At 59.7% G+C, this 20,770-nt stretch overlaps 3 protein-coding genes across 7 annotated transcripts in view; 2 read left to right on the top strand and 1 right to left on the bottom strand.

The window, feature by feature from the left end:
- Positions 1-202: 202 nt before the first annotated feature.
- VPS52 (VPS52 subunit of GARP complex) lies at positions 203-13,576 on the bottom strand. 5 transcript variants are annotated; one of them, XM_081321100.1, is made up of 19 exons: positions 13,387-13,576; positions 12,197-12,278; positions 11,974-12,026; positions 11,670-11,745; positions 11,458-11,525; positions 10,270-10,445; positions 10,008-10,158; positions 7,906-8,006; positions 7,388-7,520; positions 6,846-7,259; positions 6,175-6,330; positions 5,407-5,525; positions 4,807-4,930; positions 4,382-4,477; positions 3,804-3,911; positions 3,637-3,702; positions 3,221-3,332; positions 3,023-3,141; positions 203-2,932 (listed from the first exon to the last, which is right to left on the bottom strand). In XM_081321100.1, exons 1-19 carry the CDS (start codon positions 13,480-13,482, stop codon positions 2,786-2,788), a joined length of 2,397 nt encoding a protein of 798 aa, XP_081177226.1. In that variant the 5' UTR covers positions 13,483-13,576; the 3' UTR covers positions 203-2,785. The 5 variants fall into 5 exon arrangements, with proteins under 5 accessions (XP_081177226.1, XP_081177230.1, XP_081177229.1 ...); XM_081321104.1 differs by lacking the exon at positions 13,387-13,576 and adding an exon at positions 13,180-13,262; XM_081321103.1 differs by lacking the exon at positions 13,387-13,576 and adding an exon at positions 12,575-12,593.
- A 260-nt stretch (positions 13,577-13,836) lies between these two features.
- On the top strand, positions 13,837-17,226 carry RPS18 (ribosomal protein S18). Its single transcript, XM_081321109.1, has 6 exons — positions 13,837-13,993; positions 14,776-14,874; positions 15,908-15,994; positions 16,569-16,670; positions 16,888-16,979; positions 17,116-17,226. The coding sequence occupies exons 1-6, from the start codon at positions 13,991-13,993 to the stop codon at positions 17,189-17,191; spliced, it is 459 nt and encodes a 152-aa protein (XP_081177235.1). The 5' UTR covers positions 13,837-13,990; the 3' UTR covers positions 17,192-17,226.
- A 699-nt stretch (positions 17,227-17,925) lies between these two features.
- Positions 17,926-20,770, top strand: part of RGL2 (ral guanine nucleotide dissociation stimulator like 2) — a gene marked incomplete at its 5' end in the record, with an annotated part of 29,193 nt that continues 26,348 nt past the window's right edge. Inside the window, 5 exons of the mRNA XM_081319225.1 lie at positions 17,926-18,149; positions 18,253-18,949; positions 19,833-19,928; positions 20,041-20,246; positions 20,489-20,548. Of these exons, the coding sequence (XP_081175351.1) occupies positions 17,926-18,149; positions 18,253-18,949; positions 19,833-19,928; positions 20,041-20,246; positions 20,489-20,548 (1,283 nt within the window). The remainder of the gene's footprint in view (positions 18,150-18,252; positions 18,950-19,832; positions 19,929-20,040; positions 20,247-20,488; positions 20,549-20,770) is intronic.

Genomic DNA, 20,770 nt, shown 5'->3' with positions numbered 1-20,770 from the left:
GCAACTTTACCCTAACCTCCCCCCTTTGAAATCAGTGGCTCAGAAAAATGGGGTGGCCTTCCACATCGTCCGAGGTTGCCCCCTCTCCCCGTTTTTCTCTCCTTCCTCCCCCCCCCACCCTCGTCCCCCCCGACCTCCCCTTCCTTTATCCTGCACAAAAAGTCGTGGGTAAGAAAAGAAAAAAAAAGAAGTCCAAAGAAGAAAGAGGAAACCGTATATATTTTATTTTGTTTTTATAAAAAGAAAAAGAAATAAATTAATTATATTATTTAATGGAATCAATATTAAAAAGAACACTTTTTTCCTGCTGCAAATTCGTAATCTTGAAAATGGTGTGTGTGTGTGTGTGTGTGTGTATGGGGTGGGAGGGGGAATGCGAGTTTGAGATCCCACTTCTAGGCTACGGGAAATTTAAGAAATATATTGAATTTTTCTTACGGACTGGCTCATGCTTTCCCATCTGCCCGGATTGAAGCCATCATCAGGGATGTCCAATCGTGGCCACTTTAAGACTTGTGGACTCTGGCTGGGGAATTCTGGGAGTTGAAGTCCACAAGTCTTAAAGTGGCCACGGTTGGACATCCCTGGCTTGGAACGTACCACACAGATGTGTTTTCGGGGCTTGGAACATACCACAAATGTAGGATGTGCTGGAAATTGGTCCACAGGTCTTAAAGTGGTCACGGTTGGACACCCCTGGCTTGGAACATACCACAAACATAGGATATGCTGGGAGTTGAAGTCTACAAGTGGCCACGGTAGGACAGCTCTGCCTTGGAACGTACCACAAACACAGGATGTTCTTCCTTGGCGTGGAACGTACCACAAACGTAGGGTGTACTGGGAGTTGAAGTCCACAAGTATAGTGGCCACGGTTGGACAGTCCTGGCTTGGAATGCACCACAAACACAGGATGTTCTTTCCTGGCTTGGAATGTACAGAGTGTGCTGCCATGGTTGGACACCCCTGGCTTGGAACATACCACAAACATAGGATATGCTGGGAGTTGAAGTCTACAAGTGGCCACGGTAGGACAGCTCTGCCTTGGAATGTACCACAAACACAGGATGTTCTTCCTTGGCGTGGAACGTACCACAAACGTAGGGTGTACTGGGAGTTGAAGTCCACAAGTATAGTGGCCACGGTTGGACAGTCCTGGCTTGGAATGCACCACAAACACAGGATGTTCTTTCCTGGCTTGGAATGTACAGAGTGTGCTGCCATGGTTGGACACCCCTGGCTTGGAACATACCACAAACATAGGATATGCTGGGAGTTGAAGTCTACAAGTGGCCACGGTAGGACAGCTCTGCCTTGGAATGTACCACAAACACAGGATGTTCTTCCTTGGCGTGGAACGTACCACAAACGTAGGGTGTACTGGGAGTTGAAGTCCACAAGTATAGTGGCCACGGTTGGACAGTCCTGGCTTGGAATGCACCACAAACACAGGATGTTCTTTCCTGGCTTGGAATGTACAGAGTGTGCTGCCATGGTTGGACACCCCTGGCTTGGAACATACCACAAACATAGGATATGCTGGGAGTTGAAGTCCACAAGTGGCTACGGTAGGACAGCTCTGCCTTGGAACGTACCACAAACACAGGATGTTTTTCCTTGGCTTGGAACATACCACAAACGTAGGGTGTACTGGGAGTTGAAGTCAAGTATAGTGGCCACGGTTGGACAGCCCTGGCTTGGAACGCAGCACAAACATAGGATGTTCTTCCTGGCTTGGAATGTACCACAAACATAGGGTGTGCTGCCATGGTTGGACAGCCCTGGCTTGGAATCCACCACAAATATTTGTGAGTGCACAAACTACTTTCCTGAGCCAATATGGAGCCTTCCTCCCTGCCAGCCATTTGGAAAAACAGTTGTGACACATAGGCTGCATCCCCAGTTATAGAAGCAGTTTTTTCTCTTTGTGTATTGTGTGACTGATGAACCACAGCTGATGTGGGAGAGGGAGAGGAGGGGCCAAGATCAGGCAAAGGAGGCCACTATCATCGCATCTTGTGGTAGAGAGTTCCATAAGTTGACTACATGTTCCATTGAGGTTCTCCTGACCTCTGGACAGGAATGGAATAGAGGGAGTCCTCAACTTATGCCCACTTGCTTAGTGGCTGTCTGACAGTAGCAACTTACAATCTGCCCTCATACGTAGGACCATCCCAGCATCCTTGTCGCTGTCATGCGATTGCCATCCAGGCGCTTGGCTTGCATTTACGACAATTCCCTCTTCTGATCGCCCTTTGCAACCTTCTCAGACGGCTTCCCACAAAGTCAGTGGGGAAGCCAGCGGGAAAGACAGGCAAAAGGTGGTTAGACGGATGTCTGGCTTAAATCACAGCAGAAAAGATGGCAGAATTGGGTAAGGTGACGTCTCATTTAATGACCACGTTGTTCGGTGATGAATTTTCCAGTCCCCAATTCCGACTGTACATCGAGAACTGCCTGGATCTGGCCCCCAAACTGTCACAAGTCCCGTGAGCGCATCTGCACAGCACGCTAAGCTGGGTCAGTGTTGTCACTGCATTCACACAAACAGACCCCTCTTTCCTTCTTTAGGGAACAACTCGTTTGTGTGAGGCCCACTCACCAGCAATCTCTGCCCGTGTGGTGATAGCACGGGGATGGGGAGAAGTGTGGGTGAGCCTGGCCCCCAAATTCCAGCGTCCCCCACTTCCCCCTCGGTCCCAAGGAGGCCTTCTGGGTCGCAAGAGAGTTTATTAACGGGACTGTACAAGGGGAGGGGGGGAGCGGGGTTTGTTTTTTCCTGCCCTCAGAAGTTGGGCCGGTGCTTCTTCACCTCAACCATCAGGTGGTGGATGTTGATGAGCTCTGAGCGGACGCCGAGGCCCTTCAGTGGGGGTAGCGCCAGGACCTTGTGGAAGCGGTGGTAGTACTGGATCAGCTGCGTCAGCGCCCCCTGCGGGCGGCAGCAGGCAATGAGGGTGAAGCTCGGCCCCGCCCCTTCTGGGCCCTGCCTCCCTCCCACCAGGTACCCCCCTCCCCCAACCTGGATGATGGTGGTCCCGTTCTTGAAGTTGGTGAAGGAGCGCATCACGTCCTGGCTAAGGGTCTCCACCGAGGCCTTCCAGGTGGCGGCAAAGCCACGCACCAGCTGCGTCACCCGGGCTGTGGGGCAAGGAAGGTGAGTGAGTGGCGGAAGGACCCCCTCCTTCCTTCTCACCTCCCACGTCCGTGCCCCACTCACCTTCCTCCCCTCGCAGGCGCTCCAGCTGTCCCCGCTCAGACAACCCCTCCACCTCTTTCACGAAGGCGATCATGCCCCCGAACCCCGGGGCCAGGAGCTCCTCAATGAACTCCTAACAGGGGAGGAAGAGGGGGGCTCAGCCGAGACAGAGGGACCCCCTCCCACAAGGCCCTTCTGAGGGCATGGGGTGCCCCCCATTCTACCCAATGAGTGCATCGACGCAAGAATTGCCCAGCGCGACTCTACACAATGAGAAGACATCTACGTCGGCCCCTGGTGTGTACCCCACATGCCTCCCCCATCACCCCAGGAAAGGCAGGAGGCCCCTTTGGCTGGAGACCCCTTTGGCCTCTTGAAGACGGGGACCCCTGAGAATGGGAGCTGCAGCAGCCAGCCACCCAGCCACCCAGGCCCACCTGAGTGCGGGCGTTCAGCAGCTGCTGGAACCCCTCCACCTCCTTGCTTTCCTCCATCGCTCGCTCCTGGGGAGGACAAAGGGGGAGGGACAGCATGTGGGGCTGAGGCTTCGTCCTTCTACCCCTCCCTCCTTTTGCTGGACACTCCCCTTCAGTCGCCTGCGTACCATCAGGACACCCAGCATCATGTCGTAGTTGTTGATGAGGAAGATGAGCTGCTCGGTGCGGGAGGAGAATTCAGCCGCCACACGCAGGACAAAGTTCTCCACTTCGGTCTGGGGTGGGGGTGGGAGGGAAGCAGGCAGCATCAGAGAAAGGCTCATTCCCATCTCCAGACCAGCTCCCCCAATACTAGAAGGTGCAAGACTCCCCAATACTAGGAGGTGCAAGACACCACCCTACACCCAACAGCCAGACTGAGGCCAGATAATAAGACAAGCCAAGGAGAAGCAGGATACGGGGGAGGATCAGAGGCTGCATCTGCCCAGCCCCACAAGCCCCCCAGGAGACCCCCACCCTTCAGCCCCTGGCCGAATCCCGCATGCAGAGAACCAGGAACCTGGACAGTTCAGAAATGTTTGTTACACCATGGATGATGCCCCACGCAAACAGCCAGAGGGCAGAAAAGTCCCCTCGAGGCACCAGCTGGCTTCTCAACCCAACCGGGGAGGGGTAGCCCCCCCATCTCTGGGTCAGGCTACTCTCCCTGCAAGGAAGGTCTCTCCCGTCCCACAGAAAGGCTCACTTGGAGCTGCCCCAGCAGGGCCAAAGTCCGCTCGTGGGGGAAGGTCTGGTTGATGCTGACGATGGCCGAGGAGAACTCTGCGTAGCGCCGGGTGATCTGCGGGTGGGGAAAGAGAGAGCAGAGGAGAGAAGCAGGATGAGGAGCCTCTGGGGTCTCCAGACTTGGCTATGGAAGACCCCTCCTTCTTGGCTGGACCACCGGCAGGTGGGCATCCAAGCATCCCTGCCAGACCCTTCCCCAACTCTGCTCCAATCCATCACCAGCCCCCCCCCCGCCCATCTCCGGCAACTGGGGAGCTATTTGGCCATAAGCCCACCCCTTTTCAGTCCTCGTATTCTGCTCTGCAGAAACAGCCCCCTCCCCACTTAAAAAGGGGGCATTCACCCCTCCCTTCCTGAGGGTCGCTCCCATGCATGCGTACGTACGTAGTGGGGACGCGTGTCAAGGAAGCCCAGCTTCTGGGGGTCCGTGCTCTGGATGCTGTGAATGTTCAATTCCAGAATGTACTGAAATCGCGGCCAGAGAAGTTCCAGCAATGTGTCCCAGTACCTGGGGGGAGGGGGGAAGGGGGAGCATCAACCAGACAGAAGACACCCCAAAATGTGTTTGAATATTAGTAGCTCAAGTTGGTAGTTGGGCTGTGGGTTTGAGCTCGGATCTTGATAATTTGGTTGCAAATGTTTTGTCACCGTTTGAGAAGATATACCCACAATGCACTCTGAATTGTGCTCGTCTGTCAGAGCACTGACCTTTAAATAGCTTTTTATGCGATGTAAATTTATGTGATGAACATTCATGCCAATTTACATCACGTAAGAAGGTATTTAAAGGCCAGCGCTCTGACAGACAAGCAGAATTCAAAGCATACTGATGTTGCCTCCTCGAAGGGTGACAAAACGCTTGCAACCAAATTGCCAAGCTCGGAGCTCAAACCCAGAGCTCAGAAGACACCCTGCCTGACCCCATCAACCCCCACTGGCCAAGGGAGAGAGCGCTGGGAGGAGAGTGGGGGCAAGGGGGCTCACTTGTCAATGGCCGGGACATTGCGCTTGGCCACCAGGGCCTTGAACCGAAGGACGATGTGGATGCAGAGGAAAACGGCGATGCTGTCGTAGCAGTCGCTCACGTAGGCGTCCATGTGCTTCTGTGGGGAGGGGAGCAGAGAGAGAGACGAGATGCAGGGCGGGGCGGGGCCTGCTTCTCGGACCCCATGCTTCCCAAAGGATTCCAGGTCCTTGGACTGCAGGGCCCCTTGGGAGCCAGGCGTGAAGGTCCCGTGGCCGGAAGGATCCAAAAAGAGGTGGATAAGGGGTGTCTCCAGGTTATGCCTAAATTTCGATTATTCTGAGTTCCTCATCAACAAAATGCAGAAAAAACAGAATAACAGAATTGGAAGGGAACTTTCAGGTCTTCAACTCCCTGCTTGAGCAGGAGAGCATCCAGTCTCTTCGTAAAAAGTCTCCAGTGTTGGAGCACTCACAACTTCTAGAGGCAAGCTGTTCCACTGGTTAATTATTCCCGCTGTCAGAAAATTTCTCCTTAGTTCTAGGTTGGTGCCTTGATTAGCGCCCACCCATTGCTTCTTGCCCTGCCTTTAGGCACTTTGCAGGCTGTGGACTTCTTTGCAGCAGCCCCCTCAAATATCGGAGCACCGCTGCCGTGTCACCCCTAGTCCTTCTTGTCATCAAATTTCATTAAAGAGCTTTGATGCCTGCAAAGGAGGAAGCCTTCCTGGTTTAGCCTCACCCCCACCCCTCCCACCCACCCACCCAGACCCGGCCGCAGATTCTCACGAGGAACATGGCAAGGGTCTTGCCCATGACGGCGTTGAAAAGGTCCAGGGCGGGGGTCCCGGCCACCAGGAAGAAGTCGCAGAGGAAAAGGTACTCGCGGCAGCTGTTGTCCAGCAGGGCGTAGTGCTGGCTCCGGAAGAGCGACTCGAAGGGGTACTGCGCAGAGGGAGGCGGGGAGGCAACATTGGCAGGAGCCGTGGGGCAGGGCCTCGGGGTCCCCGGCGCTCCCCAGCTCCTCCACGAAACTCCATTTCTTCCAGAGGCTTTCCGTCGGACGGGAACAGCAAGCAAAGCCCAAACGGAGCGACCTGCGGGTCCCCGGACTACAACTACCCTAATTCCCAACCAGGCCCTGCTTGCGGGGCTGAAGACCCGTCAGTCTGGAGAGCCCTGGGGGGGCATAAGGTTCTTCGACGTAAACCAGAGGCGCCCCAAATGACGCCGAAGTGCAGCTGTTGCCCCACAAAAAGGAAAGATTAGGGAAGGTGACAGCTGAGGGACACCCTGTGCCTCAAGAAAGCCCCCTACCCTAATGACTGGGGGGGCATGCTCTGGCTTCTCCTGGGAGTCTCCTATCTTAAATCAGTCTGACTCTGCTTATGGAAGGCCCCCCCACACACACAGCCCGCAGCCACCGCGCTCCCTGCCGTTCCCCAAAAGGCCGGACATACTCGGACGTCACTCTTCTGCGCCGAGTGGGGGACGATGATGGGGCCCTCCAGCTCGGCGCTGCTGATCACGTTCCCCCGGTTCCCCAGCGTGAAGATGGTGTTCCGACTGCGGAGGGAAGGCTTGGAGAAGAAGCGTGGCCAGCCGCCGTCAAGGACCACTCCGTGGCGCAAGTGGATACTCTGTCCGTCCCCAGGCCAGGGTCCCTTCCCCTCTCTCTGGCCATGCGGGGCAGCCCCAAACACGAGCCAGGAGGAATGCAGATTGGCGGCGGGAGGGGAGGACTGCCTGCAAGCCTCCCTTGGCTGCTGGTCCGGTCGCCCCCTCCCCTGGGGTTCCCCCCACCAGGAAAGGATATCCTTCTTGCAGGTGTCTTCCACCCCCATCAGGTCGTCCTTCTCGGCCACCTCCTCGTACTGCGGGTTCGGGAGACAGAAAACGGGGTCGAACTTGCTGTGACAGAAGGATGGGGACGGAGGGGGAGGGGGCCCTGCATCCGGGGGCGGGGGTGGGGAGACCAGGCCCCCCTGCCCAGGGAGCTCACCTGGAGCTTCATCAGGCGGTTGGTGTAGGACTTGAAGTAGCTGAGGTAGATCTTGCTCATGGTGTCCACGTACTCGTCCCGCACCTCCTTGGCGATGATGCGCTCGTGGCCCAGCAAGAACTGGTAGAAAAACCTGCCACCAAAACAGGAGGGATTCCACTTGCCCCCACCCCACCCCACAGAAGAGGGGCTGGGCGTCCCAATTTGCTCTCCCCCAAACCCAGCACGAACACCTGCAAAGGAAGACCTGGAGCTTCTCCCGAATCTCCCAGGGCAGGAGTAGGCAACCTCGGCTCTTTTATGACTCATGGACTTCAACTCCCAGAATTCCTGAGTCAGCATAGCTGACTCGGGAATTCTGGGAGTTGAAGTCCATGAGTCATAAAAGAGCCAAGGTTGCCTACCCCTGTCCCAGGGCGAGTGGCATCGTGCCCAAAGCACTCTGGGAGGCCGAACGCTCCCCAGAAGCCCAGGGCATGCTGGGACGAGATGTGCAGCCGCCTGGCCCCACCTCCTACCTGTACTTGAGCAGGGCATTCTGGGGGATCTGGTAGTTGGTCATGGGTTTGCGGAAGGAGACGACTTTCTGCAGGATGAATTCCCGGATCTTGGCCACTGCCTGTTGGAGGAAGGAAAACCACCCATGGAGCACCTCTAGCCGAAGGCTGGGGCACCAGCTCCCCCCCCCCACACCGAAGTCTGACCCCTTCCCACTCACCCATCCACCCACCCGCTTCCCTGACAATTCTGCAGCCAGAGCCTTGCAGGAAAGTGGGACCATCTGATGTGATGGGCAGACGGAACAACCTTGAGGAACCTCGGCCCAAACTGCGACAACAGATAAAAGAAACCAGAGTCCGGGCCAGAACGGTAACCTGAGAAAGCCACAAGTCCTCGCAAACATAGAATGTGAGAGCTGCCATCCTTCACACGTACCTATGCTTCGCTACCATGTTTCTCCTCAAAATAAAACCTGGTCTTATATTAATTCTGGCTCCCCAAGGTGCATTAGGGCTCATTTTCTGGTTAGGTCTTATATTCGGGGACATACGGTACTAAACGCGTCTGTCTGGCTGACGATCTTAACTGGGGCTGATATTACGAGTGCAGATGATACCACTCTAATGGCAGAAAGTGACGAGGAACTAAAGAGCGTCTTGTTGCGGGTGAAGAAGGAGAGTGCAAAAGTTGGGTTGAAAGTTAACATTAAGAAAGCCAAGATCATGGCATCTGGCCCTCTCAATTCCTGGCAAATAGATGGGGAAGAAATGGAGGTAGTGACAGATTTTATTTTCCTGGGCTCCAAGATCACTGCAGATGGGGACCGCAGCCAAGAAATTAAAAGACACTTGCTCCTGGGGAAGAAAGCCATGGCAAATCTAGACAACACACTAAAAAGCAGAGACGTCACCCTGTCGACAAAAGTGCGTATAGTCAAGGCTATGGTCTTCCCAGCTGCAATGTATGGCAGTGAAAGTGGACCATAAGAAAGGCTGAGCGCCAAAGAATTGAAGCCTTTGAACTACGGTGCTGGAGAAGACTCCTGCGAGTCCCTTGGACTGCAAGACGATCAAACCGGTCAGTCCTAGAGATCAACCCTGACTGCTCTTTAGAAGGCCAGATCCTGAAGCTAAAACTCAAATACTTTGGCCACCTAATGAGAAGGATGGACTCACTGGAGAAGAGCCTCATGCTGGGAAAGGTGGAGGGCAATAGAAGAAGGGGACGACAGAGAATGAGGTGGCTGGATGGAGTCACTGAAGCAGGAGGCGTGAGCTTCAAGGGACTCCAGAAGATGGTGGAGGACAGGAAGGCCTGGAGGAACGTTGTCCATAGGGTTGCGATGGGTCGGAAACGACTTCGCAACTAACAGCAACAATATTGCGAGCATCCTGAAAAATCACGCCAGGGCAGGGGTGCCAAACTGCCGGCCCGCGGGTCGGCTGCATCATGCCTAGGCCGTGCCCGCCCCAGGCCCGGCAATGCAAAAAAAGTCACGAGACATTGTGAGACATCACGTGACGTGGCGAATTTGACACCCGTGCGCTAGGGTTTTATTTTCTGGCTGGGTCTTATTTCCAGGGAAACCCGGTAGATGCCAATCTGCCGTAAGCCATGGGGGTATGGAACTGCGGGAAGATGGGGGGGAGAGGAACCGAAAGCAATCTCCCTGCCAACCCGAGACATCCCAAGGCTGCGGACATCTTTCCGCCTAACCAACCGTCGGAGGGGGAGTTACTAAAACAGCTCCTTCGAATACGACTGGACAACGGGGAGATAACCAGGGGGTTGGACCAGAGAAGGGAGAGTTAACTAGGGAATCTTTGTGCCCAAAATCTTAGATCTGGTTTTGCTACATAACAACCACTGTGTTTTAGTAAAAGTAACAAATGGAGCCGAGCGTGTTTCTTTCCTAAGGGACCAAGATGCGGCCGGTCTGACACAGAGGGAGGGAAGGGGAAGCGCATTCAGACGTGCACGATTCTTCCCGTTACTTCTCACAATAAAAACGTTTCTGGCTGGTTTACGAATTTGGTCTACCTCGCAGGAACGACATCTGCAGAGCAGGGAGAAACGGGGGCCCTGCCGGAGAAGGAAGGGAAGGAGCCCGGCTTCTCACCTTGGCTTTCAGCTTGTCCAGGATGTCCGCCACATCCGTGCAGGCCATGGTCTCGCGGAAGGCCTGCTCCTTCACGGCGTTGATCTTGTTGTTGAGTTCGTGCAGCTGCTCCAGGAAGGCCTGGTCGGTCACTGGTGTCTCCAGGATGGTGCTGGGGACAGGAGAGGAAGGAGCATCGATCGGGCGTCCTCTTCCCCCCACGCAGACTCCCCCCACGCTCTCCCTTCTCTGCCAGGATGATGGGCCCTCTGCCCCGCCGGACCTGATCATGACGTTGGGCACCACCAGCTCGTCCACCAGCTGGGAGAGGCGCCCACGGACAGCCTGGCGGTTGCGCAGGCGGACGTTCATGGCGACCGACTGTTCCTGCAGCGTCTGGATCTCACAGCTGATGCTGCTCAGGTCGGACTGGAAGGAGCTCAGCATGGCCTCCATGCGCTGGGGAGAGGAAGGGCGGGGGGGAAGATAGGCAGGATTTATCCATCTTGCACACACACCCACACTTGAGTCAGCTAGGCTGAGGGAAAAGCATTCCGGAGTGCAGGAAACAGGTCTGGATCTGAGGTGGGGATCAGCCAACCCCACTTCTGCAAAGAGGGGGAAGGAGGAACCCACCCAGAAGCCCCCACCCCTTGCTATCTAGGGACTCCTAGAAGCCCCACAAGGGGCCCTGGGTGAGGAGGGGGACAAAGCACTCCCCCCCTCATGCTGGCCTTGGAGTCTCCCAGTACTGCCATGCTATGTGGAGCCTTTGTTCGCATGACAGAAATAGAAATATAGAAACAGAAATGAAAATGTAGAGAAATATAGAAATAGAAATAATAGAAATAACGCGTCAGAGAATGCTTAGCCTTGTTGCGCTGAGGTAAACCCGGAAGTAAATACAGTAAACAGTGGTTTGTATTAAATGATTTATGTTACATATGTACACACACTAGAAACGTGATTCGTACACGTAGTCATTCAGCAAACTCCAACACACAGCAGTTACAGCAGGAAACGGATGAGAAAGACTGCAGCAAGGCCTTCCCTTTTATACTCAAGCTCTTAAAGGGATACAGACTCCTGCCGAGTCGCTCCTGACACTGCATCATTCATCTCACATTGTGCAAGCGGGTTAGCCTCTAAATCGTTACCTCGACATAATAGAAATAGAACTGGAAGGGACCTTGGAGGTCCTCTAGTCCAGCCCCCCGGTCAAGCAGGAGAAGCTATACCCAAGTGACTGGCTAGTCTCTTCTTAGAAACTAAGTGGAATGAGCTGGGTGCTAAGTGGAAGGAGCCGGAGTCAAGCCCTCCCAGGGTCAACTTACGCGATGGGGGCTAGTCAGTTCGGGGAGCAGTAACCCTCAACCGTCTCCCCCACCCCAAGGAAGCCCGGTCCCTCCCTCCCTCCCTCCCTCCCAGCAGGAAAAGTCCCCGAGGGGAGGAGAAAGGCAGAGAGATTCACCTCAAGGACGGCATCGCAGGCTGTGATCTGGGTGTGCAGGGAGGCAATGTTCTTGCTCTCCTTGATATCTGGGGGAGGGGGGGGCTGCTAAGGACGACAGTGGGATGAAGGGGGGAGGGGTTCTTCTGGCACCGGCTCCCCCAGGGAGGAAGGGGAGCCCTCCCCCTCCCACCCCCCCCCAGGATCAGCCTCCCCAGCCAGGCAGAGGATACAGTCCTTGATGGAGGCGTTCTCGATCTGCTGGAGCTCCTGTTCCACCTGCTTGGAGTACTGCCGGAGATCCACCCCCTGCCACGGCAGAGAAAGCAGCGAGTGAGGGGATTCCACCCCCCCCCTCAATCCCCTGGACCAGGGTTAGGCAACCTCGGCTCTTTTATGACTCATGGACTTCAACTCCCAGAATTCCTGAGCCAGCTTGGCTGGCTCAGGAATTCTGGGAGTTGAAGTCCATGAGTCATAAAAGAGCCGAGGTTGGCCTTGGACAACCCCCAGCCCCCGACTTCCCGCCTCTCCCACCGTCTTCAAGGCCTCCTGGACCAGAGCATCCTCCAGGTTGGCTTGGATGTGAACTGAAAGAGAGAAAGAAAGAAAATAATGCTGCCTGGAGCAAGAAAGACCACCCTCCTGCCCCCCTCGACTGAGAGCCTCCCCCGTTGGTCCCAGCTCTGGAGGGACTGCAGAGCCCCCCACCACGGCGGCCTCTCTTGCTGTCCAACACCCCCCCCCTTGCCCAGCTTACTGTCCACTTCATCCAGGATGAACTCCTCGGAGGTCAGGTCCAGCTCTCCCAGGTTGAGGTGCAGCGGCTCATCGCTCTGGCCCTGGGGCGGGGGGGGGGGAAACATACCAAAGGACCTCGTCACCCTCTGTGTGTGTGTGTGTGTGTGTGTGTGTTTGTGTGAAGCAGATCCTCAGTCAGCCAGGTCACGGCTGTCCCAAAGGTGCTTTTTTCAGGAGGCAAACGGAATTTCTGCCCTTTTTTCCTCGAAGAGGTTTCGCTTCTCATCCGAGGGGCTTCTTCGGCTTCCGCCATCCAGTCCGAGCTGAGGAAGCCTCTCGGAGGAAAAGCGAAAGGCCTTCAAAGCAAGTCCTGAAAAAGAAAAAAATAAGGAGGCACCTTTCGGTCAGTTGCGGGAAGCTTCCTCTTCGGCGGGGAGGATGGGCCGTGTAGTGCAGAGGGCCAAAAGGAGAGCAGGGCTTTTATCCATCCCCCCCTCCTCCTCCTCCTCTACTCCACAAGCCCCCCTCCCCTTCTAGCCCTTGTGACGTCACTTAGTCCGGTCGTGAAACCTCTGCAAGGAAGCCACCCAGCATGGAAATATTGAACTATTCCCGGGGTCTTCCAACTTGGCCCTTTGAGGACTTGTGGACTTCAACTCCCAGAATTCCTCAGCCAGCATAGGATTCTGGGAGTTGAAGTCCACAAGTCCTCAAAGGGCCAAGTTGGAAGACCCCGGGAATATTCTCTTCTTTAGGGGTTTTAACCCCTAAAGGGGGGGCTAAATAAGGGGGGGAGGGGTAAGAGAAAGGGGCGGGGTCAGGCCCAGCCCCGCCCCCTGCAGGAATGGGGCCACCCGATCCCTGCAGCCCCTCCCGCCGAGGGCGACGCGGCTGGCAGGCCGCTGGGGCACAGGTGCAGCTGACATGCGCAGACCGGCCTCCCTGCAGAGACAGGGGGCGTTGTTGGGGGGCTGGCCCCCCCCAAAAAGGCCGGAACTCCACCTGTGCATCGTCTGGGCCATCCCGAAGGCCGCAGGCGGACACCCGCCAGGTGCAGCCCGGAGGTCCTGGCCAGGGAAGGCTGGGGTGGGGGGTGGGGGTGGAGGGAGGTCAAAGGTGAAAGGGGGCGTGGCCGCAGCTGGACAGGAAGATGGGCGGCCGAGAAAGACAAAGAGGGGGGCAGGAAGAAGCGCCGCCTCCGCCGCCCACCTCCTCCTCCTCCTCTTCCTCCGCCTCCCCCAGGCCGAGCTGTCCCTGCGGGCGCCGCGGCGTCTCCTCCGCCTGGGAGCCCACCACGGACGCCATCGCCGCAGCTGGAGAAGGCCGCTTCCGGGTCCCGGAAGGGAGCTTCCGGTTCCCTCTAGGCCCGGGCCGGAAGAGAGACTACAACTCCCAGGAAACCTCGCGGCGACGTTAGCTTCCGCGGCAGGCTTTCCTTCCGGCCGAGGCTGGAAAAGAAATGAAAAAGACGCTTCTACCAAGTGTTGAGCGAGAGCCGGAACTTTCCTTTCTCGTTTCTCGTTTCCCCTCCGGACACAATAGGGCAAGGCACACATCGCCGAATGTACTACTCTATGATAGGCCTTAAGCCTTCTTATGGAGCCTCTCTACATTTTAACTCTCTATGGTGTACGCCGAGTCTTAATCTAAAAGGCGGCTGAGGCGAGCGACACTCGTCCGTTTCTAACTCTATGGTCGCCACACCGGAAGCGTCCGCAGCTTCACTCCGGGGGCGGGTCCGACGTCGGGCCTCTCACGCTGCGACGCTTCCTTTTCCGGCCGAGCCGAGAGCGAGAGGAGCCGGCGCGCAGCCATGGTGAGCTACCGGGGGACCAATAATCCACCGCCATCCGGCACGGGGGCCGCGCTCGGCGGGTCAGGAGGAGGCCGGGCGGGTCGGGGGGCGCCGGGACTCTGCTGCGGGCTGGGTCGCTCTTCACCCTCCGCAGCTTGAATCCCAGCGCACCGGTTGGATTTCTGCCTGGGCGGGAGGGGGGCCTTTGACCCCTGCCCTGTTGCCATTCTACGGCTCTGCTGCAGCATGGCGGTTTTATCCTGGTTTAATACTTTTATCCTGCCTGTTTGTATGTACATGTGATGCGTGTAGCGCGCGTGCGTTACTTAAGCCTGTGATTGTGCAGGTAGTCCTCGCTTTACGACCCCAGCGGAGGCCCAGCTTTCCCTGGTTCAGTGAATTGTGACCCATTTTACGTCCGCGGTCGTTAAGCCAATGGCTGCAGGACTGGTGGACGCCAAGTCCCAGAATTCCTGAGCCAGCATGGGGGGGGAACCATGCCCCCCTTTACAGCTGGTGGACTCCAACTCCCAGAATTCCTGAGCCAGCATGGGGAACCAAGGCCCCTTTAGGACTGGTGGACTCCAACTCCCAGAAATCCTGAGCCAGCATGACTGGCTCAGGAATTCTGGGAGTTGAAGTCCACAAGTTACAATCCAGGCCCCATGCAGCTCAGTGGTGCCGGTTTGGTCTTCCGGGGGGGGGGTCACGCAAAGCGGGGAGGGGCGCCAGTGAACCGAGGAGCCCCATCCGCCCTGGCCCCCCCATTTCTCACCCCCCCGTCTTTTCTGCCCCCCCCAAAGTCTCTCGTGATCCCAGAGAAGTTCCAGCACATCCTGCGAGTCCTGAACACCAACATCGATGGGCGCCGGAAGATCGCCTTTGCCATCACCGCCATCAAGGTGGGGGCTGTGGGGGGGGCTGTACAACAGGCAGCTGGGGCTTATGGGGCGGGGCGGTACCTCTGTGGCCCTCCATCACTGAGGTGGAGGAGGTGGTGGGCGGCCTTAGCCGGTGTTGGGGTTCCCGGTCAAAATCCGGCCTTTTTTCCCGCCCGAAGGTCTGCGTGGAGCCCCTTTTAAGAGCCCAGGCAGGCGGTCCTCGGCTCGCGGCCGCCGTTGAGCGCGGCCGCCGAGTGGAACGTTTGCTAATGTTGCCCCATTGGACGGCCTTTGTTGCCTGGGTTGTTCGCCAAATCGCCGCCCTTGTTCAAGTAGTAACCACGGTCGCAAGAGGGGGACCCCGGCACGCCGCGACCGTCGTAAAGACGAGTCGGTTGCCAAGCCGCCGAATTTTGAGCCACGGGGAGGCTGTAGCGGTCCTGGGCGTGGAAAGCGGCCCTAAACTCACCTTTTCCAGCGCCGTCGTAACTTTGAACGGTCGCTAAATGAAGCGGTTTAACGCAGAATAAGGTGAATTAATACCTGCCGGTTGGCGCTCCCTGGCCCCAAGGGTGGGGAGGGTCCCGGGATCGAGTTCTGCGTTTTGCCCGCTTAGTGACCAAGGGAGCCAGGATTTGGGGCTGTGCCGTGCCTGCTTTGAAAAGCTGCAGGGGAGACCCCCCCTCCCCACTTTCTGTGCAGATCTGGAAACACACACACACACACACACACACACACACACACACACACACCTCCCTCACCCATCTGAACTGACCTAGGTTGTGTGTGGCGGACCAGGGCTCTTCAACCTGGCCCCTTGGAGGACTTGTGGACTTCAACTCCCAGAATCCCTCAGCCAGCAAAGCTGGCTGAGGAATTCTGGGAGTTGAAGTCCACAAGTCCTCCAAGGGGCCAGGTTGAAGAGCCCTGGATTCTGTTGCCTCGCCAGGCGGGAACAACTGGACCAGGCCGCCCAGGGGGGGAGAAAGGGGGGGTCCGGCCGCCCTCCCTCCCTCGGGCCCCCCCTCTAAGTGGCTCCTCCCTCCCTCCGCAGGGGGTGGGCAGGCGCTACGCCCACGTGGTCTTGCGGAAGGCGGACATCGACCTGACCAAGCGGGCTGGCGAGCTGACGGAGGACGAGGTGAGGAGAGCCGGAGAGCGGCGGCGGGGGGGGCGGTTTGTCTGGATTGGGGGGGGGGACGACGAAGTAGCGGGTGGGGGGAGTCCCTGGGGAAGCTGGGCGTGGCTAGAGCAGGAAAACGGGAGGAGGCCAAATAGCTCCCGATCCCGAATAGCAAGTGGGACAGGGGGGGGATTGTCCGGCAGCGTTTGGGGTTTGGATGACCTCTTAGGTCCCTTTCAGATTCTAACCGGACACACGTACACACACATCCCCCTCCCGTCTCTGCCCAGTGTCCGGCACGCACTGGGAGTATCCTTGGGGTGGGGTGGGGGCTTCTCCAGGCCCCCCCTTGCCAGCTGGAGGGGTGGTGTCGGTCGGTGGATCCAAATGGTCGTTGGATCCAAATGGTCGTTGGATCCAAACGGCAGCTGTCCAGCCGGTGGATCCCAATGGTCGGTGGATCCAAACGGCAGCTGTCCAGCCGGTCAGCCCCTCCTTCCTTGCCCGGCCGGAGCAGCCATATTGGGGCCTTGCCCGGTGGGCTTCTCACCTCTTTCCCCCCCCCTCCCGGACCCCCCCCCCCCCGCCGTAGGTCGAGAGGGTGATCACCATCATGCAGAACCCCCGCCAGTACAAGATCCCCGACTGGTTCCTGAACAGGCAGAAGGACGTCAAGGACGGCAAGTACAGCCAGGTGAGCACCGGGGGGGGGGGGCAGTTTTTCCCGGGGGGTGGGTGGGTAAACGACTGCTGGCCGAGAGGGAGTCCTGGGCGCAACTGGCAGTCCTTTGGGGGGGGGCAGTAGGTTGTTCCGGCCCCCCGTTGGAGTTCCCAGGCAGGGGGAGGTGTCGAGTTGGGGTCTCTTGGGGGGGGGTCTTTGCTGAGGCCGCCTCCTTCCTCCCCCCCCCCAGGTCTTGGCCAACGGTCTGGACAACAAACTGCGCGAGGATTTGGAGCGGCTGAAGAAGATCCGGGCCCACCGGGGCCTGCGCCACTTCTGGGGGTGAGCCGGCGGGGGTGGCGGGGGGCCTTCCTGGAGAGGGAGCATGGGGGGCTGGAGTGGATGGCCTCGGGGACCCCCTTCCTTTCTCGGTGGCCCCCTCCTCACTGTTTGCCCCGTCCTTCTCCCCCCTCCCCAGCCTCCGTGTCCGCGGCCAGCACACCAAGACCACCGGCCGGAGAGGCAGGACCGTCGGCGTCTCCAAGAAGAAGTGAAACCTCCTCCGTGCGAATAAAATTTGTTTCCCTCCCGGGTCTCTGGCCGTGTCCTCCTTGCGGGGGGGGGGGGCAGAGCTGGGCACCCTGGGAGTCCCCCCCCCAGACACAGGACGGAAGGGGCGGGCCCTGGGCCTTTCCGGGTGGTCTCCCATCCAGGCTGGAGAGCGCAAGGCTGTGGCTGTGCCATTCATTCTCCCTCAGGGGCTGCGTGAGCGTCTGCAGCTGCTGTGGAGGGCCGAACCAAAAGGGTTGTGAAGGTGTGTAGGGGCACACACCACACACACATACACACACAGATTGTGAAAAGGCCCGCTCTCCAAAAGGGTTGTGAAGGTGTGTAGGGACACACACACACACACACACACAGATTGTGAAAAGGCCCGCTCTCCAAAAGGGTTGTGAAGGTGTGTAGGGGCACACACACCACACACACATACACACACATTGTGAAAAGGCCCGCTCTGCAAAAGGGTTGTGAAGGTGTGTAGGGGCACACGCACCACACACACATACACACACACACATTGTGAAAAGGCCCGCTCTGCAAAAGGGTTGTGAAGGTGTGTAGGGACACACACACACACACACACACAGATTGTGAAAAGGCCCGCGCTCAAGCTGAAAGCAACTTGGCTGTGTTTTGTGCGTCGTGTACATTCATTTACGTTTCGATTTCTTAACTCCTGATCGACCTCGTGGGGGCCGGACCGGGACAGCCAAAGGACCTGGAGATGGTTAAATGCCCAGGTCTGGTCCAGCTGGGTCTGGCTGGGGACGAGGGGCGCTGTAGTCCCAACCGGATGGAGATACCGGGCGACGTGTTCTCCGGTTCCTGGTGGGCTGAGAAGCTTCTTGCAGCGATTACATTGGGGGGGGGGCGAGGTACACCACACCAGTGGGACTCCCGCCTGCAACTCCGCCTGAAAGATCTCTGGCAGGCCCTGGAACTGACCTGGTTGGCGCAACTAACCGAGATTAAACTCAGATGGTCAAGCTCAGGGCTTTTTTTGTCACAGAACCCGGCACCTTTTTCTTTCACAAAAAAAGCCCCGGTCAAGTTACTGGCAGCGGAGGGGAGGGGGCTTCCACGAGGCTCTCTGCGTGGTCCCCCATCTCCACTGTGCCCTTTCCCGACTCGGGAAGGGGGGGCAGGATCGGACACCCCACCCCTCCTCCCCAGCGTCGGGACTACAGCACCCATCATCGCCTCCACCCGCGGCTCCGGCGGGGCAGGACGTGCCGGAGGAGGGATCGCCCGGCGCCGCCTTGACCGGCCAGGAAGGAAACCGCCCAGCAGCCGCTCCGACGTTCGTGCGGCCGCGTCTCCGCGCTCAGCCGGATCCAGTTCCGGGCTTGGGCGCGGCCCGACTTCATCCGGCCTCGGACCTCCTCCGCGCCGGCTTCCCGTTCCAGCGTCGCCCGGGGCCGCCGCCGCTTCCCGGGAAAAGGCCCGGCCGAGGTCTCCGCTCCCTCTCCGCCTTTCCAGCGCGGGACTCGGCCCGAGCGACCCCCCGGCCGCCCCCTTCCTCTCCGTCGGGCGGGCCAGGAGGCTCCTCCGGGGGAAGCGCCGCCGCCCGCCCGCCCGCCCGCCCGCCCGCCGGGGTCCCCTTCCCGGAGGCGCGGCGGGTCCGGATGCTGAGCCGCTCGCTGCAACTCCTGCTGCCCGGCGAGGGCCAGGCGGCGCCGGTGACGCTCCGAGCCGTCCGCAACCGCAGCCCCGACGCCCCGCAGCGGCGCCCGCCGGACGCGCAGCCGGTGAGCCTCGGTGGGGGGGTGTCCCGGGGACGGGGCGGGGAGGGGGTGTCCCGGCGACGGGGCGAGGGGGGTGTCCCGGGGACGGGGAGGGGGTGTCCCGGGGACGGGGCGAGGGGGGGTGTCCCGGGGACGAGGAGGGGGGTTTCCCGTGGACGGGGCGGGCGGGTTTCCCGTGGACGGGGCGGGGGGGCTGTCCCGGGGACGGGGCGGGGTGATATCCCGGGGACGAGGCGGGGGGGTGTACCGGGGACGGGGCGGGGGGGGGTCCCGGGGACGGGACGGGGGGGAAGTCCCGGGGACGGGGCGGGGAGGGGGAGGTCCCGGGGCGGGGCGGGGGTGTCCCGGGGGCGGGGGGGCTCCGTCCGCTCCCGCCACGGGCTGCCCCTCCGCCGCGCCCGCCTGACGCGCGCCGGGCCGACCTCGGGGTCGCGCCGTCGGGGGGCTCCGTCGGGGCGGGCGCGGCGAGCTCCCCCCCGCGCTTGCAGCCGCGTCCCGCAGGGGCGGCGTCGGCCGCGGCCCGGCAGCTGGAATGCGGCCCGGCCTGTTTGGGGAAGTGGCGAAGCGGAAGGCGGCGGCGGCGGCGGCAGGTTGGCGGGCAAGGCGAGGCCCGGCGGTTCCCCCCCCCCGCTCCCTCGCCGCCCCCGCCAGCCATGAAGGGCCTCCTCCGCCTGGGGGGCTGCCTGGAACCGGGGGCGGCGGGCGAGGGAGCCCCGCCGACGCGCACCCGCTGGTACTGCCTGCCCGCCAAGGTAGAGGGGGAGGCGGGGACGGGGGCGGGGGGGGTCTCCCGGCCGTCTGCTTGAGCAGGGGGCTGGACTAGATGATCTCTAAGGTCCCTGCCGGCTCTGTTCTGCCCTCTTCCTCCTCTCCGCCTCCCCCGCAGGCCCCGTCGACCTCGTGGGAGGAGGCGGAGGAGGGCGCCGTCTACACCGTGAGCGCGCGGGCGCCGGGGGGGCCCCGAGGTGGCGCCGGCAGCCGGGTAAGTGGGGCGGCGGGCGGCGGGGAGAGGACCAGACCGGGGACTCCGGCCGCCGCTTCCTCCCCTCCCGACGTCCCACCGTCTCCTCCTCCTCCTCCTCCTCCTCCGGCAGGTCGACGGCGCGTCCGGAGGAGCCGAGCCGTCCGAAGGCGCCGCCTCCGTCCAGTCCCGGGCGCTGAAGGCCGGCTCGCTGCCCCGCCTGGTGCGGCACCTGCTGGAGGCTCCGGCCCTCGGCGACGCGGGCTACCGGCCGGCCTTCCTGGCCACTTACCGCAGCTTCGCCGGGCCCTCCGCCGTCCTGGAGCTCCTGCTGGAGAGGTGGGTGGGTGGGCGCCGGGGGTCTCCGGGGGAGGCCTTGGGGGGTCCCTGGAGGGTGGATTCCCCCAAGGGCTGCCGCCGGCGGGGAGCGGTCCCTAGACACCCTTTCGTCTGCTTTGCGCACCTTCTTTGTCAGCCCGGCCCGCCTCGCAGGGCTGTAGGGAAGGTCAGATGGGAAGGCTTCTTGGCCCCTCTTTCTGGCTTCTGAAGCTGCTCCGTGTTTTTCCCCAACCCACCGGAAGGCTCCAGACGGTGACCCGATCCAATGCTTGCGGCCCCCAAAAGACGGAGGAGCTGCGGCGGTGAGTCCCCCCCCCCTGTTCTGGCCCTCGTCCCTCCCCAACCCCCCCGCTGGTAAATTGGGGGTTTCTCCTTCCCAGGGTGGGCCGGCACTGCCATGCTCAGAGGCACCCTTGTTCTGGATCGGGCCCTTTTATCCTCCCTTGCAGGGGCCATTTCCGGGCTCGGCTTGGGCTCGCCGGTCTCCACCGAGGGTGGGGGGAGACAGGCTGTCCCACTGCATT

Source organism: Vipera berus, assembly GCF_964194415.1.
Source record: "Vipera berus genome assembly, chromosome: 2".
NCBI lineage: Eukaryota > Metazoa > Chordata > Lepidosauria > Squamata > Viperidae > Vipera > Vipera berus.
The sequence above is the reverse complement of the archived record's forward strand: the minus strand, read 5'-3'. Positions and strand labels throughout refer to the sequence as shown.

What these genes read in the sequence shown, in the direction of transcription:
- VPS52 (XM_081321100.1), bottom strand. Translation starts at nt 13,482, where the DNA reads ATGGCGTCCGTGGTGGGCTCCCAGGCGGAGGAGACGCCGCGGCGCCCG. An exon ending in AGGAAGAGGAGGAGGAGGAG is followed by an intron (nt 12,279 to 13,386) that starts GTGGGCGGCGGA and finishes CCCCCGCCCCAG; the next exon opens with GGCCAGAGCGATGAGCCGCT. An exon ending in ACGGGACCACCATCATCCAG is followed by an intron (nt 2,933 to 3,022) that starts GTTGGGGGAGGG and finishes TGCCGCCCGCAG; the next exon opens with GGGGCGCTGACGCAGCTGAT.
- RPS18 (XM_081321109.1), top strand. An exon ending in TTGCCATCACCGCCATCAAG is followed by an intron (nt 14,875 to 15,907) that starts GTGGGGGCTGTG and finishes CTCCCTCCGCAG; the next exon opens with GGGGTGGGCAGGCGCTACGC. An exon ending in AGGACGGCAAGTACAGCCAG is followed by an intron (nt 16,671 to 16,887) that starts GTGAGCACCGGG and finishes CCCCCCCCCCAG; the next exon opens with GTCTTGGCCAACGGTCTGGA.